Source organism: Lissotriton vulgaris, chromosome 10 (assembly GCF_964263255.1).
Source record: "Lissotriton vulgaris chromosome 10, aLisVul1.2, whole genome shotgun sequence".
NCBI classification, from domain to species: domain Eukaryota; kingdom Metazoa; phylum Chordata; class Amphibia; order Caudata; family Salamandridae; genus Lissotriton; species Lissotriton vulgaris.
In genome coordinates, this window is record NC_141698.1 from 658948907 (window position 1) to 658964651 (window position 15745).

At 45.3% G+C, this 15745-nt stretch overlaps 1 protein-coding gene across 4 annotated transcripts in view; it reads left to right on the forward strand.

Annotated features, from left to right (window-relative positions):
• The window catches only part of UBE3C (ubiquitin protein ligase E3C), a 1218167-nt gene that overhangs the window by 149794 nt on the left and 1052628 nt on the right, over positions 1 to 15745 (forward strand). For all 4 annotated transcript variants that reach the window (XM_086941492.1, XM_086941495.1, XM_086941493.1 and 1 more), the window contains one exon: positions 6610 to 6767. In XM_086941492.1, the coding sequence (XP_086797618.1) occupies positions 6610 to 6767 (158 nt within the window). The remainder of the gene's footprint in view (positions 1 to 6609; positions 6768 to 15745) is intronic.

Sequence of the window (15745 nt, forward strand, 5' to 3'; positions counted from 1 at the left end):
GCGGAGTCCCTGCTCCATATCAACCTTCTGAAGCTGCGGGCGATCCGGCTTGCACTGAAGGCATTCCTTCCCTCTGTCCGGGGAAGTGTAGTGCAGGTGTTCACAGACAACGCCACCGCCATGTGGTATTGCAACAAACAGGGAGGAGATGGGTCGTGGACCCTATGTCAGGAGGCTCGACGCCTCTGGACATGGCTGGAACATCAAGGCATTACCTTGGTGGTTCAACACCTGGCAGGTTCTCTGAACGCTAGGGCGGACGAACTCAGCCGCCGGTGCATGGTGGATCACGAATGGCATCTGAACTCGGACGTGGTGCAAGGTCTCTTTCTGCAGTGGGGAGTGCCTTGTTTAGATCTATTCGCCACCGAAGAGAACGCGCAATGTCATCAGTTTTGCGTGTTGGAGTTTCCAAGGCGGCACTCGCTCGGAGACGCTTTTTGTCACAAGTGGAGCTGCGGTCTATTGTACGCCTTTTCGCCTGTACCACTTCTACCCAGAGTGCTAAAGCAGATCAGGCGCGACTGGTGCAAAGTCATTCTTGTGGCTCCGGACTGGGCTTGAAGAGTATGGTATCCCGAGCTACTCAGTATGAGCATCGATCCCCCGATCCTTCTGCCTCTTCGGGAGGATCTTCTGTCGCAGCAGCAGGGGACGGTCCTCCACCCGAACCTGTCCAGCCTCCACCTCCATGCGTGGAGATTGAGCGGCGATAGTGGACACCTTCGACCGTCCTCCCGAAGTCTGTGATATGTTCTGGCAGCCAGGCGTCCCTCCACCTGCAGGTGGAACAGATTTGTGGCATGGTGCGCAGCGAAGGCTGTGGATCCCCTTTCTGCCCCTCTTTCTGAGGTTCTTCTGTTCCTTCTCTCTTTGGCCCAGCAGGGCTCTGCTCTGGGCACTATCAAAGGTCATCTTTCAGCCATCTCTGCCTTTCTACGGCTTCCAGATCAGCCTTCTCTTTTTAAGTCCCCGGTTGTTAACCGTTTGCTTAAAGGCATTACGCACATGTTTCCTCCCGTGCCTTTCATAATGCCTCAATTGGACTTAAATCTTATTTTGACTTTTCTGATGTGCACTCCCTTTGAGCCCCTTCATAACTGTCCCTTACGTCTTCTCACTCTAAAGACTGCTTTCCTGGTTGCTATCACCTCAGACAGAAGAGTGAGTGAGCTCCAGGCCCTTTCTTCCAGACCTCCTTTCCTTTGTTCATCCGGACAAGGTGGTTTTAAGGACCTGTCCTTCTTTTCTGACAAAGGTTGTTACGCCCTTCCACATCGGGCAGACCATCACCTTACCGCCCCACCCATCATGATTATTAGGGTTAAGGGCATCCCCTTTTAGGGTCCTAGTTTTATGCACCAATGGTCAGTATCTTGCATGGCTCTGCGTTTCCGCGCAGATTGTCGTGTACAGAACGGACGTTAGCGTGCATGGGTGGCGCCTAAAAAGTCTCCGTGATGTCATCTCGGCGCTCACGACGCCAGTGACGGACGCGGAGCTGCACGACGCCACCTACCGACGCGCAGGGGTACTGCTAAGCAAACTTTCCGGAACCAGTCTGACGCCAGGGGAATATTCTAAGGTAAGGAATCTATCACTAACTAATGTCTCTTACAGACATATCGTTACGCAAGTAGTAACTTGTGTGTTGAGTTCCAATGTTCATTAGACCGAAACACTCCAATTATTGGGTATTGAAACAAGAAAGTAATTTACAAAAATCCAACTTAGAAGGTATGGAAAAGGCAATAAAAGACCTGTGTTCTTTCATATAAGAGCAGCACAGTTGAACACACCAGTAGATGCCATTTTCTCAAAGGTAAAAATCTCTCAGATAAGTTGGTACCCAACAAACTTCGGCAACCACAAGTCAGACTCCCTTTTAAAAATAAAGACTTCTTTGTTCTCTCTTTCCTACGCACTCTTGTGGCGGTCACATTTTCAACCCTTTTTTCCGGTGATAGGTACGATATTTGGGTGTTCCTTATTGTAAAGAATGTGTATAAAAACAGTTTACTGCACTTCACCACCTGGCTAATACACGTGGCTCAGCTTCTCTTCCAAAAGAATGAAGGGGAGTTTGTTTAAAAAAAAATCTGAGGAATAATATTGAACAAGAACCTGTCTTTATCCCTTCCTGTAGCATCACACATTTCACTCTCTTCAGTTCGAGCCTGGAGAGTGTCCATTTTATGCCAACTGACGTCATTCAGGAGAGTCAGCAAGATTCGAGTTCTTTCCAAAGGATCCATCATTTTTAAAATTGTATTTATAAAGTTTTATATAGCGCGAACATGACCCTTGTATCAGAGCGCTTTACTATGATCAGGGCGAAATGTATAACAATATCAACAACATCATTGAGCAGGAACAAGGTGTGGGCATCTCTCCTAGAGAGCAGACCACAAGGTCCAGGTGGACAGCAACCAGTAGAACAGAGCAAGACCATAGTTAGAGAGATATGAGCATGCGTTCAGGCAAGGGATAGATCAAGTTCTAACCTGTGGTGTTGGGATAATTTTTTTTAAATTTCTTTTAGCATCATTATAGTATACTTTTGCTGAACATACAGCACTGCCTGCAGTTCTACAATGCTAGGACCAAGATCAGCTTTCTGTTGCATTTAGCCAGCCAGACCATGGCCGCATCCTGTTGAAACATGGATATACCAGATGAATGGGAGTAGCCATCACCTTCTGCCATTCCAAAGCGAACCATTCCATCCACGGGAGAGCTGCAACTCATTAAACGAGAAGTGTCTCCTTACCACCCACCTTCTCCTCAGGGATTCCACTTCCAGACTTCTTCAAGGCATTTGTGTGGAAGAATTGGCACGCCTTCAGCAGGCACTATTGCCTACACGGAGAGGTTTGCCAAGTAGGTCTGCACAATTTGTTCCAGTAAGGTAGGCCTATTTACCCACTGTGATTTTTTTTTTTTAATTTCATATTTTGTATGAAGTCGCACCCTTGCAGCTAAAAAAAGCCTCCGCAAAAATTTCCAATCCCTGGTACGACGGGAGTCTCAATGACGATAGACGCGCCATGCGAATGGCAGAGCGCACCTGGAGATCAGCTCCCTCTGCACTGAACCTAAAAACCTTGAAGAAAAAGAGAAATGCCTACTTCAGGAAAATAAAACGCTCTAAATCAGACTTCTTCAGCCGTCAGCTCGACCAAGCCAAAAATCGTCCGAGAAAGCTGTTTGAGCTTATCCGAACACAATCCAAAGACCAACCCCAACCTCTCAACACTATGTGCGAAGCTCCCTCCTGCGAAGACTTCGCCTCTTTCTTTAACCAAAAAACTGACAACATAAAGAATGATCTCCTCATGGACGCAAGCCTCTATCCCAAACCCCACTGCACAGCACCCACTAATCCAAAAAACAATGCCACTTGGTCAACCTTTGTCACCTACACGGAAGAAGAAATTGGCAGACTGCTCAGCACTCTGAAACCTTCTAATCACCTCACGGACCCCCTTCCTGCTAACGCTGTCAAAGTCCTTACCCCGTCGCTCCTTCCACTCTGGACTAAAATCATTAACAGCTCACTTCAGCAAGGGACCATTCCCGACTCCCTCAAAGTTGGTCAAGTCACACCTTTGCTAAAGAAACCGACAGCCGACCCCTCTGACCTAAACAACTACCGTCCCATTACCAACATTCCGACTCTTGCCAAACTGCTGGAAAAATGCGCACAAATACAATTGACTGAACACATAACTCAGTTTGATCTCCTCAACTCTCATCAATCAGGCTTCCGAGCAAATCACAGTACTGAAACTGCTATGACTCACATAATCGACGACGCCCTTCAAATCCTAGATCACAACGATACCTGCCTCCTCATCCTCCTTGATCTCTCCTCCGCATTTGACACCGTCAAACATGAGTATTTACTCGAACTATTAAACACAAGAATGGGCCTATCTGGAACTGTGCTCAAATGGTTCACGTCCTTTCTGCATAACAGATCGCAGAAATTCAAGAGCAACAACTTGATGTCCGCGCCAAGACCTGTATCGCTAGGCGTACCACAAGGATCCTGCCTATCCCCAACTTTGTTCAACCTAGTCATCGAACCTCTCACCACCTTGCTACAAGAATCCAATGTACACTTCCACATGTATGCTGATGACACCCAACTTTATCTCAAACTACAATCACCCAAAGACATCACGCTATTGAACTCAACGATCAGAAGCACCCAATCCTGGCTGGCCGCGAATCATCTCAAACTCAATGCCCTTAAAACAGAGTTCCTTCTGATCGCACCTCCCGCGAAGATCACTACCGCACAAATGTGGCTTAAACACCTAACGGCACTCAATGTTCAACCCACCATCGTGGACTCAGCAAAATCTTTAGGCATAACACTTGACACCAATCTCAGCATGCAGGAACACATCAACAAAGCAACTAAGGGAGCGAACTACCAAATCAACACCCTTAGGAAACTTAAACCCTTCCTTCCAGCCAAAGACTTCCAAACCGCGGTACAATCACTAGTCATACCTCGAATAGAATACAGCAGTACCGCCCTCTGCGGTCTACCCCTTGCTACTACGGCACCCATAAGAGCCTCCTTAAACGCCGCAGCGAGACTCATCACTGGATCAAAAAAACACTCACACATTTCCCCTGACCTCAAATCCCTGAACTGGCTGCCTTTTGAAGCCAGAATACAACTGAAAATCGCTTGTTTGACGCACAAGGCTGTCCACCTGAGCTCACCTAGATACCTCGCTCAGAAGCTGACGATTTCTGGAGGCTCCAGAATCACTAGAGGCACAAACAATCTTTTGCTAAAGCCTAAAAGATTCCGCAAGGAAAAAACCTATAAACGCTCTTTCTCAGGAATGGCTCCCAGGATTTGGAACTCACTCCCCCCTGAAACCAGGCTCATCCCCTCTATCACACTTTTCAAGAAAGAAGTAAAAGCGATCCTCATGGCTAAATACACCTGAACCACTACTGGGGATCAACTTCAAAGACTCGATACTGATCTGTACTACCTGTTCGAACCCTTTGCAATTCTGTATGACTTTGAAATTGAATTACTTGATTGTTTATGATATCACTACACTGTACTTTTAACACTATTGATGTATCTGTGTATATATGCTCCCTCCTCTGTAAAGCGCTCTGATATCTGCGAAGATCTTGTTCGCGCTATATAAAACTTTCAAAATAAATAAATAAAATAAATTTTGGTTCAGGTATGTAAATATATGAAACTCCATCCTTGCACACTTGTGTTAAGAAAGTCTGAACTACGGTAGCCTCTATGGGGAGTGGAGTATTCAATACACTCCATTGGCTGTTGACTGCTATTTTAGAAAATGTCTAGTGATTCTCCGTTCAGACAGCTATGAATTTATGAAAAATACTAATGCTGGAGAAGTTGCAGTTACAGGCAAGTAACTTATTTCTTGCTTTTCAGGACAAGTCTACTTCCGCCACTGAGCTAGCCATCTGCGTTCTCAGAGTTACACTGCCGAAGAATTTAATATGCCAGGAGGCATTCACATGCTTTGCAGCTGTCCAATACTTTTTCTCAAAATGCCAAAATCCAAGGAACACGTAGTTTGTTATCTCCATAGAGTATTAAACTCCTATAAGATGAAACAGTGCCCAGACATAGTTCTCACATGCGTCAGTAAAGAAGTCCCAAATTCTTGCTCAAGATGCCTTACCAGTGCAGGTGCATTTTACTAATACCCCTCCACTATTATCAGCAGTATCAGATTTTACAAGCATAGGTCGGTATCCAATCTATGTCCCACTCCACTGACATACCTTAATTCTCTTCGAACTAGAATATTTACCTCACAAGACCGTTGCAATACTATACTTTTTTTTCCAAAACCGATTTGATTGTATTTTCTGCCACAATATGGCCCAAGAGGTCTAGTCCAAACATATATAGGCATTACATATTGACATGGCGTTATTGTCTACGTCGATACATAACAAAGGTGATACGCCATTCAACAAATCAATTGTGTGCTGTGTCCCCAACTGTGCTCCCCAAGACTAGCTCTACCGCACCCATATGTCCCTACCGCACGTAAATTATAAAGTTGTTCCGCAAGCCTGTTCCACTTCTCAGGGTTCATTGTCCAGTTTTGTTTCCACAGAGGTTGGAGTTTCCAGAGGCAGGCTTCTGTAACAATACTATACTTTTGAGTCGTTTAAATCTAACTTTTACATTTGTGGATGAAACATTTTAACTGCTTAAATGGGTCTTAAAACTTTTGTCACCTGCACCTATATCTATTTACGAATGTAGTGGGCTTACAAGATCTCATGCAATGGGTTTCCAACATCAAGTACTCGTTCAAGGCTAAAATGTCACAGCCATGTCTCAGAATGATTAATTATGACTTTTGAAACTGATTTGCCACCTCTTAGAATTCATACTTGAGTGTCAAAAGTATTTTTCATTTTTGTTGCCCTTGAAAACTGTAGTTGCTGATTGGTAGTGGTATCTCTCTGCTTCCTTCCAAATTTGAAATTGAGATCTAGTAAACGTACATTGATGTTTTGGTGTGAAGAAAGCAGTTCTCTATAACAGTTGTACTAATTGTACTTTCTCTGCAGATTGTTGCAACACTGCAATGAAGACAGTTTAAATGTTGCACTTCCACTGAGAATGCTTGAGGTATTTTCATCTGAGAGTACATATTTGCCTGAGTTGCAGGATGCCAACTACGTAGCATCAATAGTTGAACAAATTTTGCACTACATGATAAAGAAAGGTTAGTATTGCATAAGTATTATTCTGAAACCATGTAGTACTTGGTGTCATCTAATACACTTTTGTTTGACTAATGTTCAGGAATAGCACTATACCATGCAGATTTTAATGCTGGTCCTAGGATGCTTGTTTCCAGTCCAGGATGCTTGTTTCCAGTCCAGGGAGGACCTGGCTTGGCAGTTCGGGCTGGACTGTTGCCATGGGGCACAGGGTCAAGACTGATTTGCATATGGTTGGGTTCAAACTGGAATGGCATGGTGATCAAAAAAACAATGGATTTAGGCCCAGATCTCTGTACTGAGGTGAATGTATGACATTGTTCTGCACTCTGTCCATCAGCTGTTGTTTTTGTATTTGTCACCCCGAGCGGGACGGGTATGCTCAGACGTGAGTCCCGTGCTCTCCATGCCACTGGAGTCAAGCTATCCTGGCTGATGAGGGTTGAAAGCCCGAAACCGGTCTTAGGATGCTTGTTTCCTTTTTTTTTTTTAATAATTTTTTATTGAGCATGTTCAAAAAAATATACATAATTGATCATATGTTACAGTATAGATGTTATAAAACAGAGAGAAAATTTTCATAATATAAGAACGCATGTAGGTTGAAGATAAAAAATTAAATACAAATGCTAGTACAAATTCCAATTTAGGTTGTGGCAAATATGATGATAACTGAAAAGAAAATAGCTACAAAAAGAACAAACAATATATAGTATAAACTCATTTTTCAATTCACAATTCTATATAATAGTGACATCTATTTCAAGCTAGTCTAAATAATTTTTTTAGACTCAGACCCTTTGTTGTTCGTACCAATTAGCCACTGAGGACCAGACCAGTTCCCCATTAGCTCTAGATTTTTTCCCTCTAGTTTTATATATAGCTATTTCTTGTTTATATGTTGCTAAAAGTCTATTGATCCATCCCTGAAATGTGGGAGCCTCAGTATCCTTCCAGCGGGCTGCTAAAATGATTTTGTATATGGCGGTACATATGTAGGTTGTGTAGATTTCTGAGTTACTAAGTTCTAGGGAAGTTCTAGTGCTAGTTTCCAGTCCAGCGAGGATCTGGCTTGGCAGTTCGGGCTGGACTGTTGCCATGGGGCACAGGGTCAAGACTGATTTGCATATGGCTGGGTTCAAACTGGAATGGCATGGTGAGCAAAAAAACGATGGATTTATGCCCAGATCTCTGTACTGGGGTGAATGTATGACATTGTTCTGCATTCTGTCCATCAGCTGTTGTTTTTGCATTATTATTAAAAGCACTAATTAATCTCTAAGTTTTTACAGTAATAACAGTTCATAAAATGTCATTATTTTAAAGTTGCAGAATATTGGCAATTTCAATGTTTTATTGTACCATTTCATAAGTAGGTGCTTATATTACTATAATCAAAATCACAGTTCACAAGTTGTTCAGTAATAAACTGAAGGATGATATGAATCTTTCAATTAGTCTACCCTTTTGGCTTCCGTAGTTAAATGAGCCTAGGTGAGAGACTTTTCTTGCATAGCACACCGAGAACTGAATTCCGTAGTGAGTTCATGGCAGATTTTAACATGGCCATCAGCTGGTATACATTTTCTTTAAGGAAGAAACACTCAATAGAGAAACAGTAACACAAAATGGTAACAAGATACTCAAAGTATCGCAGAAGATCCCAGAAACCGTTAGCGTCGACGACGCGGAAAAAAGGGAACTGACGTCATCACGCCGACGTGGGCCTTATGAGGAGTCGGTGACATCAGACGGAGTCGCGCGCAGTGCCGTGCTCCTATGACGTCGTCCACGCCGGCGTGCTACAAAGAATTTTCCGAACGTTGCTGGCGCAAGGGGGATATTCACAAGGTGAGGAATCCACAAGGCAGATGTATCTATCAGAAACACTGTTTACAGACACCCTTCAAGATGACAGCTCTCATCTCTAACAGAACTGTTTTGGTTATTACCATTAGTGGTAACTGTAAAGGAAAGACTAATGACTCCAGTAACCTGTTCCCTCAGCTTTGCTCTTATTATGCCTTGGGTATGTACAGGAAACTCCTTGCTCTTTTTTGAGCAGTACTACATGGCTTAATTTTCTTCCCATAGTGTGCGCCTACATTTCCCTCATCTGCCGCCCAGGAGGCAGTGACTTAGTTGTCAGTGGTGCAGCTGATGTTGCTGTCCAGCACTAACTTCTCTTTCGATGCTCATGTTATATTTTTACTGTGACTTCCTGTGCACCTCCATGTGTATTCTTGGGTTAAAGATGTAGGGGTGTTCCCAGGTATTCATGGTAAACTAGCGATGTTTCAGGCATGCTCTGATAAACCAAATTCTGAGATTTACAAGGGGTATGCTTCCACAATCTTATATGTAAGCCAAACATAGAGTTACTAAGATTGTGAATAAAAGTAATCCAATTCCGAATGAAATCTGACTCTTCTTTGAGCATTTTCCAAATGCACTGCAGTAGTAGCAGCCTCGCCTCTGTGGAGTGGTATCTTTACTTGCCCATACTTAGATGGATGGTTGCTAAAGGCTGGCTCAATTCACAAAGAGCCTTCAGACAACTTTCATTCTGCTTCAAGACTCAAGCTTGCAGATCACTGAAAATAGGTCAGTCCTTAATCCTCTTCAAGTCTTTTAATAATTGAGAGCAATATTGGAGAAAAAGATCACAAATCTGTTTCGTTCAGATGTCAGACTTCTACCTATGATAAGAGTCATCTTCTCTGGACGTAGCCTAGATCAACAGTCAGGCAATTGTTCTCTGTTTTAAGCTTCCTGGCTTATGCTTTTCATGGTCCTCAATCCCAAACTTCATTTAATTCTGACTGACCAATGGTGACAAACAACAGGAAATTAGGACATTTAAATAGGGCGAAGAACAATTCTTCACTCTCTAGATTGGTGATATACATAGAAGAGCATGTTACTAGGAGTTGTTTTTCTGAAATTAGTGATGATTCTGTTTATTTTTATGAAAGCCTTGATGGAAACATTGGAGACATAAGGAGCCCACATAAGTGTCCTCTGCTCATTGAAAATGGAACCATTTAAAGCAAAGATATTGCATCAAATACAATTGAACTGAGAACCTCCCACTTAATCCTAAAACTCTTTCTTCCAGTGGTTTCCCACAAATTCATACTTCTGCAGACAGAGAGCACCACTATCTTGTATTATCTCAAAAAGCAGGGCTAGCAAAATCCATAGTTTTTTCAAAGTGGCCACAGATGTTTTGGCTGAATATATACCTATAATGGTTGTTGATCTTTCATGTCTACAGAACAGAAAAGCAGACCAACATATCAGGCACCTGAAGAGGGAGAATGAAAGTATGCCAAAAACCGTGTTCTTTCCAATATTCATTTGGCCTCAGTGACTCAAATTATCACTTTATTGACCACCATGACAAACAAAAAATGTAGGAACTTCGCATTCAGGTGCCAATAATCATGTTCCAAAGGGAATGTACTTTCAGATGTTGTCTGAAGAGTTTTATTTCTCTGATCCCCTTCTTGACAAAAACTGCCAAATAAGGATTGTCATTACTCTGACTGGTCAAGACATTTTCCATATTTGGCTTGCTACATCGCTGTATGTAACCACACAAAAGGTTCTATGCTGGCTGGACCTTCTCACCAGGTTGTTGGGGCCAGATACTCCACCCCAGCTTGACAGTGAGCTAGCCAGTGCCTTCGGAGTAACCATAGAATATAACCTTATGAACCTTTTTAACAACTGAGTATCCTTCGAGAGTCTGCATCTTGTAGAAGTTAGTGGACACAAGACATTTGTAAGGGAGCTTTGGGCCTTATGTGCAGAATTTAGAAATTGCAAGTTCCTAATTGCGATTCTTTATGTATCACAATTTGAAAATTGCAATACCTAATGTACAAAAATGTACAAGTTAGTAATGTGGTTGCAATAGACCTACCTTAGGAGTATTATTGAGGTAGGTCACATTTTGCGACTCATTAGGAATTGTTGTCATCACATGGATGGTGGCCTGCTGGGGTCTGCAGAACAACATGTTTGTGATTTGCTTTTTAATAAAGCAATCTTTCCTTAAAAGAAAACATGTGTTTAAAAAAAATAAAACAAAACATTTTGTTTCATTTTTTAAGAGTAGGCAGTGGTCCCGGGTACCACTGCGTGCTCTTAGAAAATATGTGTTTCAATATTCAGAAAGGGAAAGGAGTCCCGTGGGGCCCCTTTCCATTTGAGAATAGTTACCACCACCTTTGAAGAGTTGGTAAATATGAATGTTTTGCAATCATAATTCGGTTGCAAAACATTCCTACATAGCACTGCAATTTGATATTTGGAAGGGATGCCTTAAACACACCCTTTCCAAATACTGAATCGCTATACACCAATATGACTCAGTAACATGTTACCGAATTGCAATTTGTGCTCTGTACAAATGGAAAAACATTTTGAGGTCGTTAGCGGCCCAATTTGCGACTGCAAAAATGCTTTTGTACAGATCTTTTGTTGGATCAATATAACCTTCAGATTATTTTGTTAATGGATATTTGGCTGACGTTTCTGCATACAGAAAATGTAAATGTGGAGCATTTTTCCTGGTTTTGATTTCCTTGGAGATACTTACAAAAGCCTGGGAGTTAAAGGTGTTCATTCCAAAATAACCTTTTGAACCTAATCCCGTACTTACGTCAGACCACCAGCCGTCATCATAGATCTACTTTTCTTGACTCCACATCTGCATACTATGACGATATATTTTCAATGTACGTAGATGTGGAGTTAAGAATAGTGCTTCTGTACATACTTTAATGATAGTGTGGCAGTGTATATCGTGGATACGATTTGGTAAGACATTATTTTTCACTCAATATTGTGGCATACATCCTTTTTGGAATGGCCCCCCAACAGAAAGCCATTCAGAAGATTAGCTAGTGGTCAAATCAATAGAGATGCCTGCTTGCTTTATTTGCTAAGCCAAGTTCATCAATCAAAGATGCAGTGCGGGAAAAGAAAAGTATCTGATAGAGACTACTATCCGCAGATTCCTTAACGTAGAATTACCCCCAGGCGTGGTACTGGATCTTGAAAACTTTTCGGCCACAGCACTCCTGTGCGGCGGGGGGACGGCACCACGTGACTCAGCCCTGACGTCGTCTGCGTTCGTGACGTGCAACGCGAATCCGGATTCTGTCCTAGCCTGTTTTCAGGCCTTCTCTTCTTTTTCACGCTTTGGCCTTACATGGAACAGTGTGCGGATGCCTTCGGGCTTCAAGATGTGTACCTCCTGTGCACGACCCATGTCGGCGATGGACCCTCACCCGATTTGCATGTGGTGCCTGGGTGAGCACCACGACTCGGAGAGTTGCGACGCCTGCCAGCACCTTCAGCCTAAATCACAATGGGAGCGCCGGAAGTTGCTGTCGGCACGCTTGTCCAGGTCAGTGTCGTCCCAGCGCCTGTCCCCGACCTCGGAGGCAAGGAGCCGCCGGTTTCGTCTGTGGAATCGCCTGTCGCCGCGGCCCTTTGGGCGTGGCTCACCAGTTGGTAGGTCCTTCAGTCTGTCTCCAAGGCCCTGTCCTCCTTCCGCGGTGGGCGCCGGCTACCCCCGGGACAGGCGCCCCCACCGGTCGCCTCCCTACCTGCCGTGTTTTTGCACATAGGAAAAAATACCAGGTACCGGTTTTGAAGGAGGCTGGTTTCACCCAAGTGAGACCAGCCCTGCTCTACTTACAATTATTGACTAACCCACGTATTACTTTTTGTATGGCTAATTTCTTGGTGGCTGCAACTAGAATTAAAAAACATATTCATTAGATTAATGACCCTTGTAAAAATGTATATACTAAGACATGAGACCCTGGTGATTTATCAAATGAATTACTTTTTATTAATCCCACGTATGCTATGATTTCCATGTTGTAAATGATTTGTAAATAATTGCACTGTATATATTTTATAATGTATGAAATGTTTTTATTTCTTTGTATGATTTTTAACTAAATCGAATAAAGATATTTTGACTGACTGACTGACTGAGTCCCAAATGTCAACCTACGCTGCGGCGCTGCAGGCTTCTGTGGCCCTTCCTCCACCACCTGTGACGTCTGCGGATCCCTTGCGCGGGGTCTTCCGTAGAGTCGCTGGCGGCTCCGGCCCTGAAGGTTTCAGCTTCAGGTCGTAGGAGAGTGGGGTCGTCGAGGTATAGTCCTTCGGGGCTCCCCTCTTCAGCGCCTAGCATCCCTGCCTCGCTGCAAATCTCTACGGGGCTCCCTGTGGTGTCGCAGGTGATCGCCGGGACTCCGGGCTTGTCCCGGAGTCCCCCTCGATCCTCTGAGCAGGCAGCTGCCTCACCAGAGGTCGAGCCGGCACCGGGAGCCTTCCTCCCCGGCTCTGGTGGAGTCGCGTGTGGAGGCCGGGACCTGGGGCGGCTTCTCGAGTCCCTCTCGGTCCTCGACGCGGGCGGCTGCCCCGATAGAGGTCGAGCCGGCGCCTTTTCGACGCCGCGCCTTCGCCGTTCCGACGTCGACCTCACCCCATTCTCCTGGAGAGCACGTGTTGGCAGGAGTCGGCCCGGCGCCACGGAGGCCTCCTCCGGCGCGGGTCGACGCAGATCAGGCGCCGATGGTGGACTCCACGGAGCCGCGTCGGGTTCTGGATTTTTCTCCTGAGGTCCCTTCTTCTCCAGAGGTCTGTCACCTGTTGGTGTGTTCCTCCCCGGAGACAGGGCGCCGTGTTGTTGCCTTTTCACTGGCATCTTCCAGGGAAGGCTCTTCGCCGTCCCCACGGCCTAAATCCTCGAACCCTTCTTTCCGTGGCTCACTTCTCCACCGGCCTCTCCGCCCTCCCCTGGGGCCCCTCAGGTTCCCCATTCCTCTGTGGATCCTTCTCTATTCCGGGGTTGGCCGCTCCCTCCTGGACTTGGGGATGGGCCGCTCAGTCTGCCACCATCACCAACGGAGGAATTACTTTCCCCTCCGCGGCACCCTACTGAGGCCAGTGTTGCCTTTGTTAGGGCTATTTCCACAGCGGCCGGTATTCTGAGGATGGGTGAACCTGTCACTCCGTTTCCCACAGACAACCTCTTGGAAATTCTCCACCAGGGCCCTGGTGGACAGGAGTTGTTCCTTCCTTTTGAAGTGCACTCCATAATTCTCTTATGGGGCGCCCTGCTACTGGCGATCCGGTGCCTCAGGCACTGCTGCATCACCATCGCCCTGCTCCGCACGACCCGGTCTGTCTTTCTTTCCACACTTCTACTCAAGGCGCTCTACTGCGAAATGCCTTTCCGTCTTCGCCTGTGGTGCTGTTTCCTCCGTCTCGGGGGGCCCGGTGGTTAGATTCATGGGGACGTAATGTCTTCGCCTCTTCCAGTGCTGCCTTGCGGGCACTTAACACTTTGTGTGTGTTGATCAGGGCTACTTCGAGCCTGTGGGATTCTGTGGAGGCCCTTCTGTAGTACGGGATCTCTGTGTATAGTCATAATCTAGTGAATAGTCCCGCCCATGTGCGTGGACCCCGGAGCAATCAAAAATTATCTCTTAAGTTGTCGTCCGTGCAGTCCTGCATTGACACTTAAGAGTATTAAAGACAATAATGCAGCCTGTACCTGTAAGGCTACACTGTCCAGTACTTCAACTAGAAATGCAAAGGAAATTCCACCAACATCACATGCAACACAGTCTGTCAAGTTTCACCTACAGAGAAACTTTCCCTTCACAAAAATCCTTGAAATGATAGAGAGGAAGGGATGGACAAACAAGCCCCCATAGGCTGCCATTATGTGTCTGCAAAATGGGTACCGTGCCTTTAAGGAACTTTCTAGAGACCCTCGGTGTGAGAAGTTGGCCTGATATATGATGCTCACTAGTTCTAGTGATCACCTTGTATCAGTTTAAACAACCCTTATGGTGATTGGTTGTAAGTCAACCTTATAGACCAGCTATGGTAATGGTAGCATGGACAGAGCAGTCTTAGGCTAAACTCTTTTGGCATGTGAAGCCAGCTGTTTTACCATATATAACCCTTTGAATACCAGATGAAAGGACACCACACAGGTTGTTATGAAAATAAACAATATATTTATTACTAACAAACACCTCTGAACTCTTTATGAGATCAGAGGGCTAAGCACATAACAGTACTCTTAGGAAAAATACAGTAAGTTGCACAAATTACAATGGTGCCATAGGGGCACGACAAACCATATACTAAGTAAATGGTATAAGGAGATCGATAGAGGAAATGAAGCTGCCCAGAGGCTGTAGGATCGCTGGGACTACACTACCCTAACCTTAGGTAAGTAGCACGTGTGCAGAGTGTGCACTCACACGCTAGATGCGGAACAAAGTCAATGGGCAGAACAAATTACGAAAAGGTAAGTAAAAGACAGTTCCAACTAGTTAGGACTAAAACAACAGGATACCTGGACACTAGGAGAGTCAATCTACCCTTGAGAACCGAAATGCTCTCGTTACCTCACCCACGGGCTGCGGGTGCATAGGTGTGAAAGTGTTGGGTTTCCGCGTCGAAGTCTATGGGGCCTTGAAGAAAGATGCTGCAGGCGACCAGGAGAAAGATGTCCAGTGCAATCCAAGGGTGGATCGAGGAAGATGAAGACCTGAAAGCAGAGGGGACAATGTTCAAAGTCACTAGCCAGTGACCGGTGAGGAACCAGGAAGGTACCAGATGTTGTCGTCGCGATCAGGTGACGAGTGGACGCTTGACTCTGCAGCCACGTGGACCAGGTGGTGTCTTCGACGACCAGGATGGAGGCACGAGTTGTCCCACGCAGGCTCTCGCTGTCGGCGGTGTCGGATCCGGATTCGGACTTAACAGGCCTTGGCAAAGGCAACCCACGCGGTGAGTGGAAATGGCGTCTGGTGCGGACCGGGAGGGTCCGGGGTGCTCCTCTTTTGGAAGGGAGCAAGGGTCAGTCTGGAGCAACCAGACCAGCGGTGTAGATTTCGTGGATCGTTGTCTAGGAGGCCACAAGCCAGCC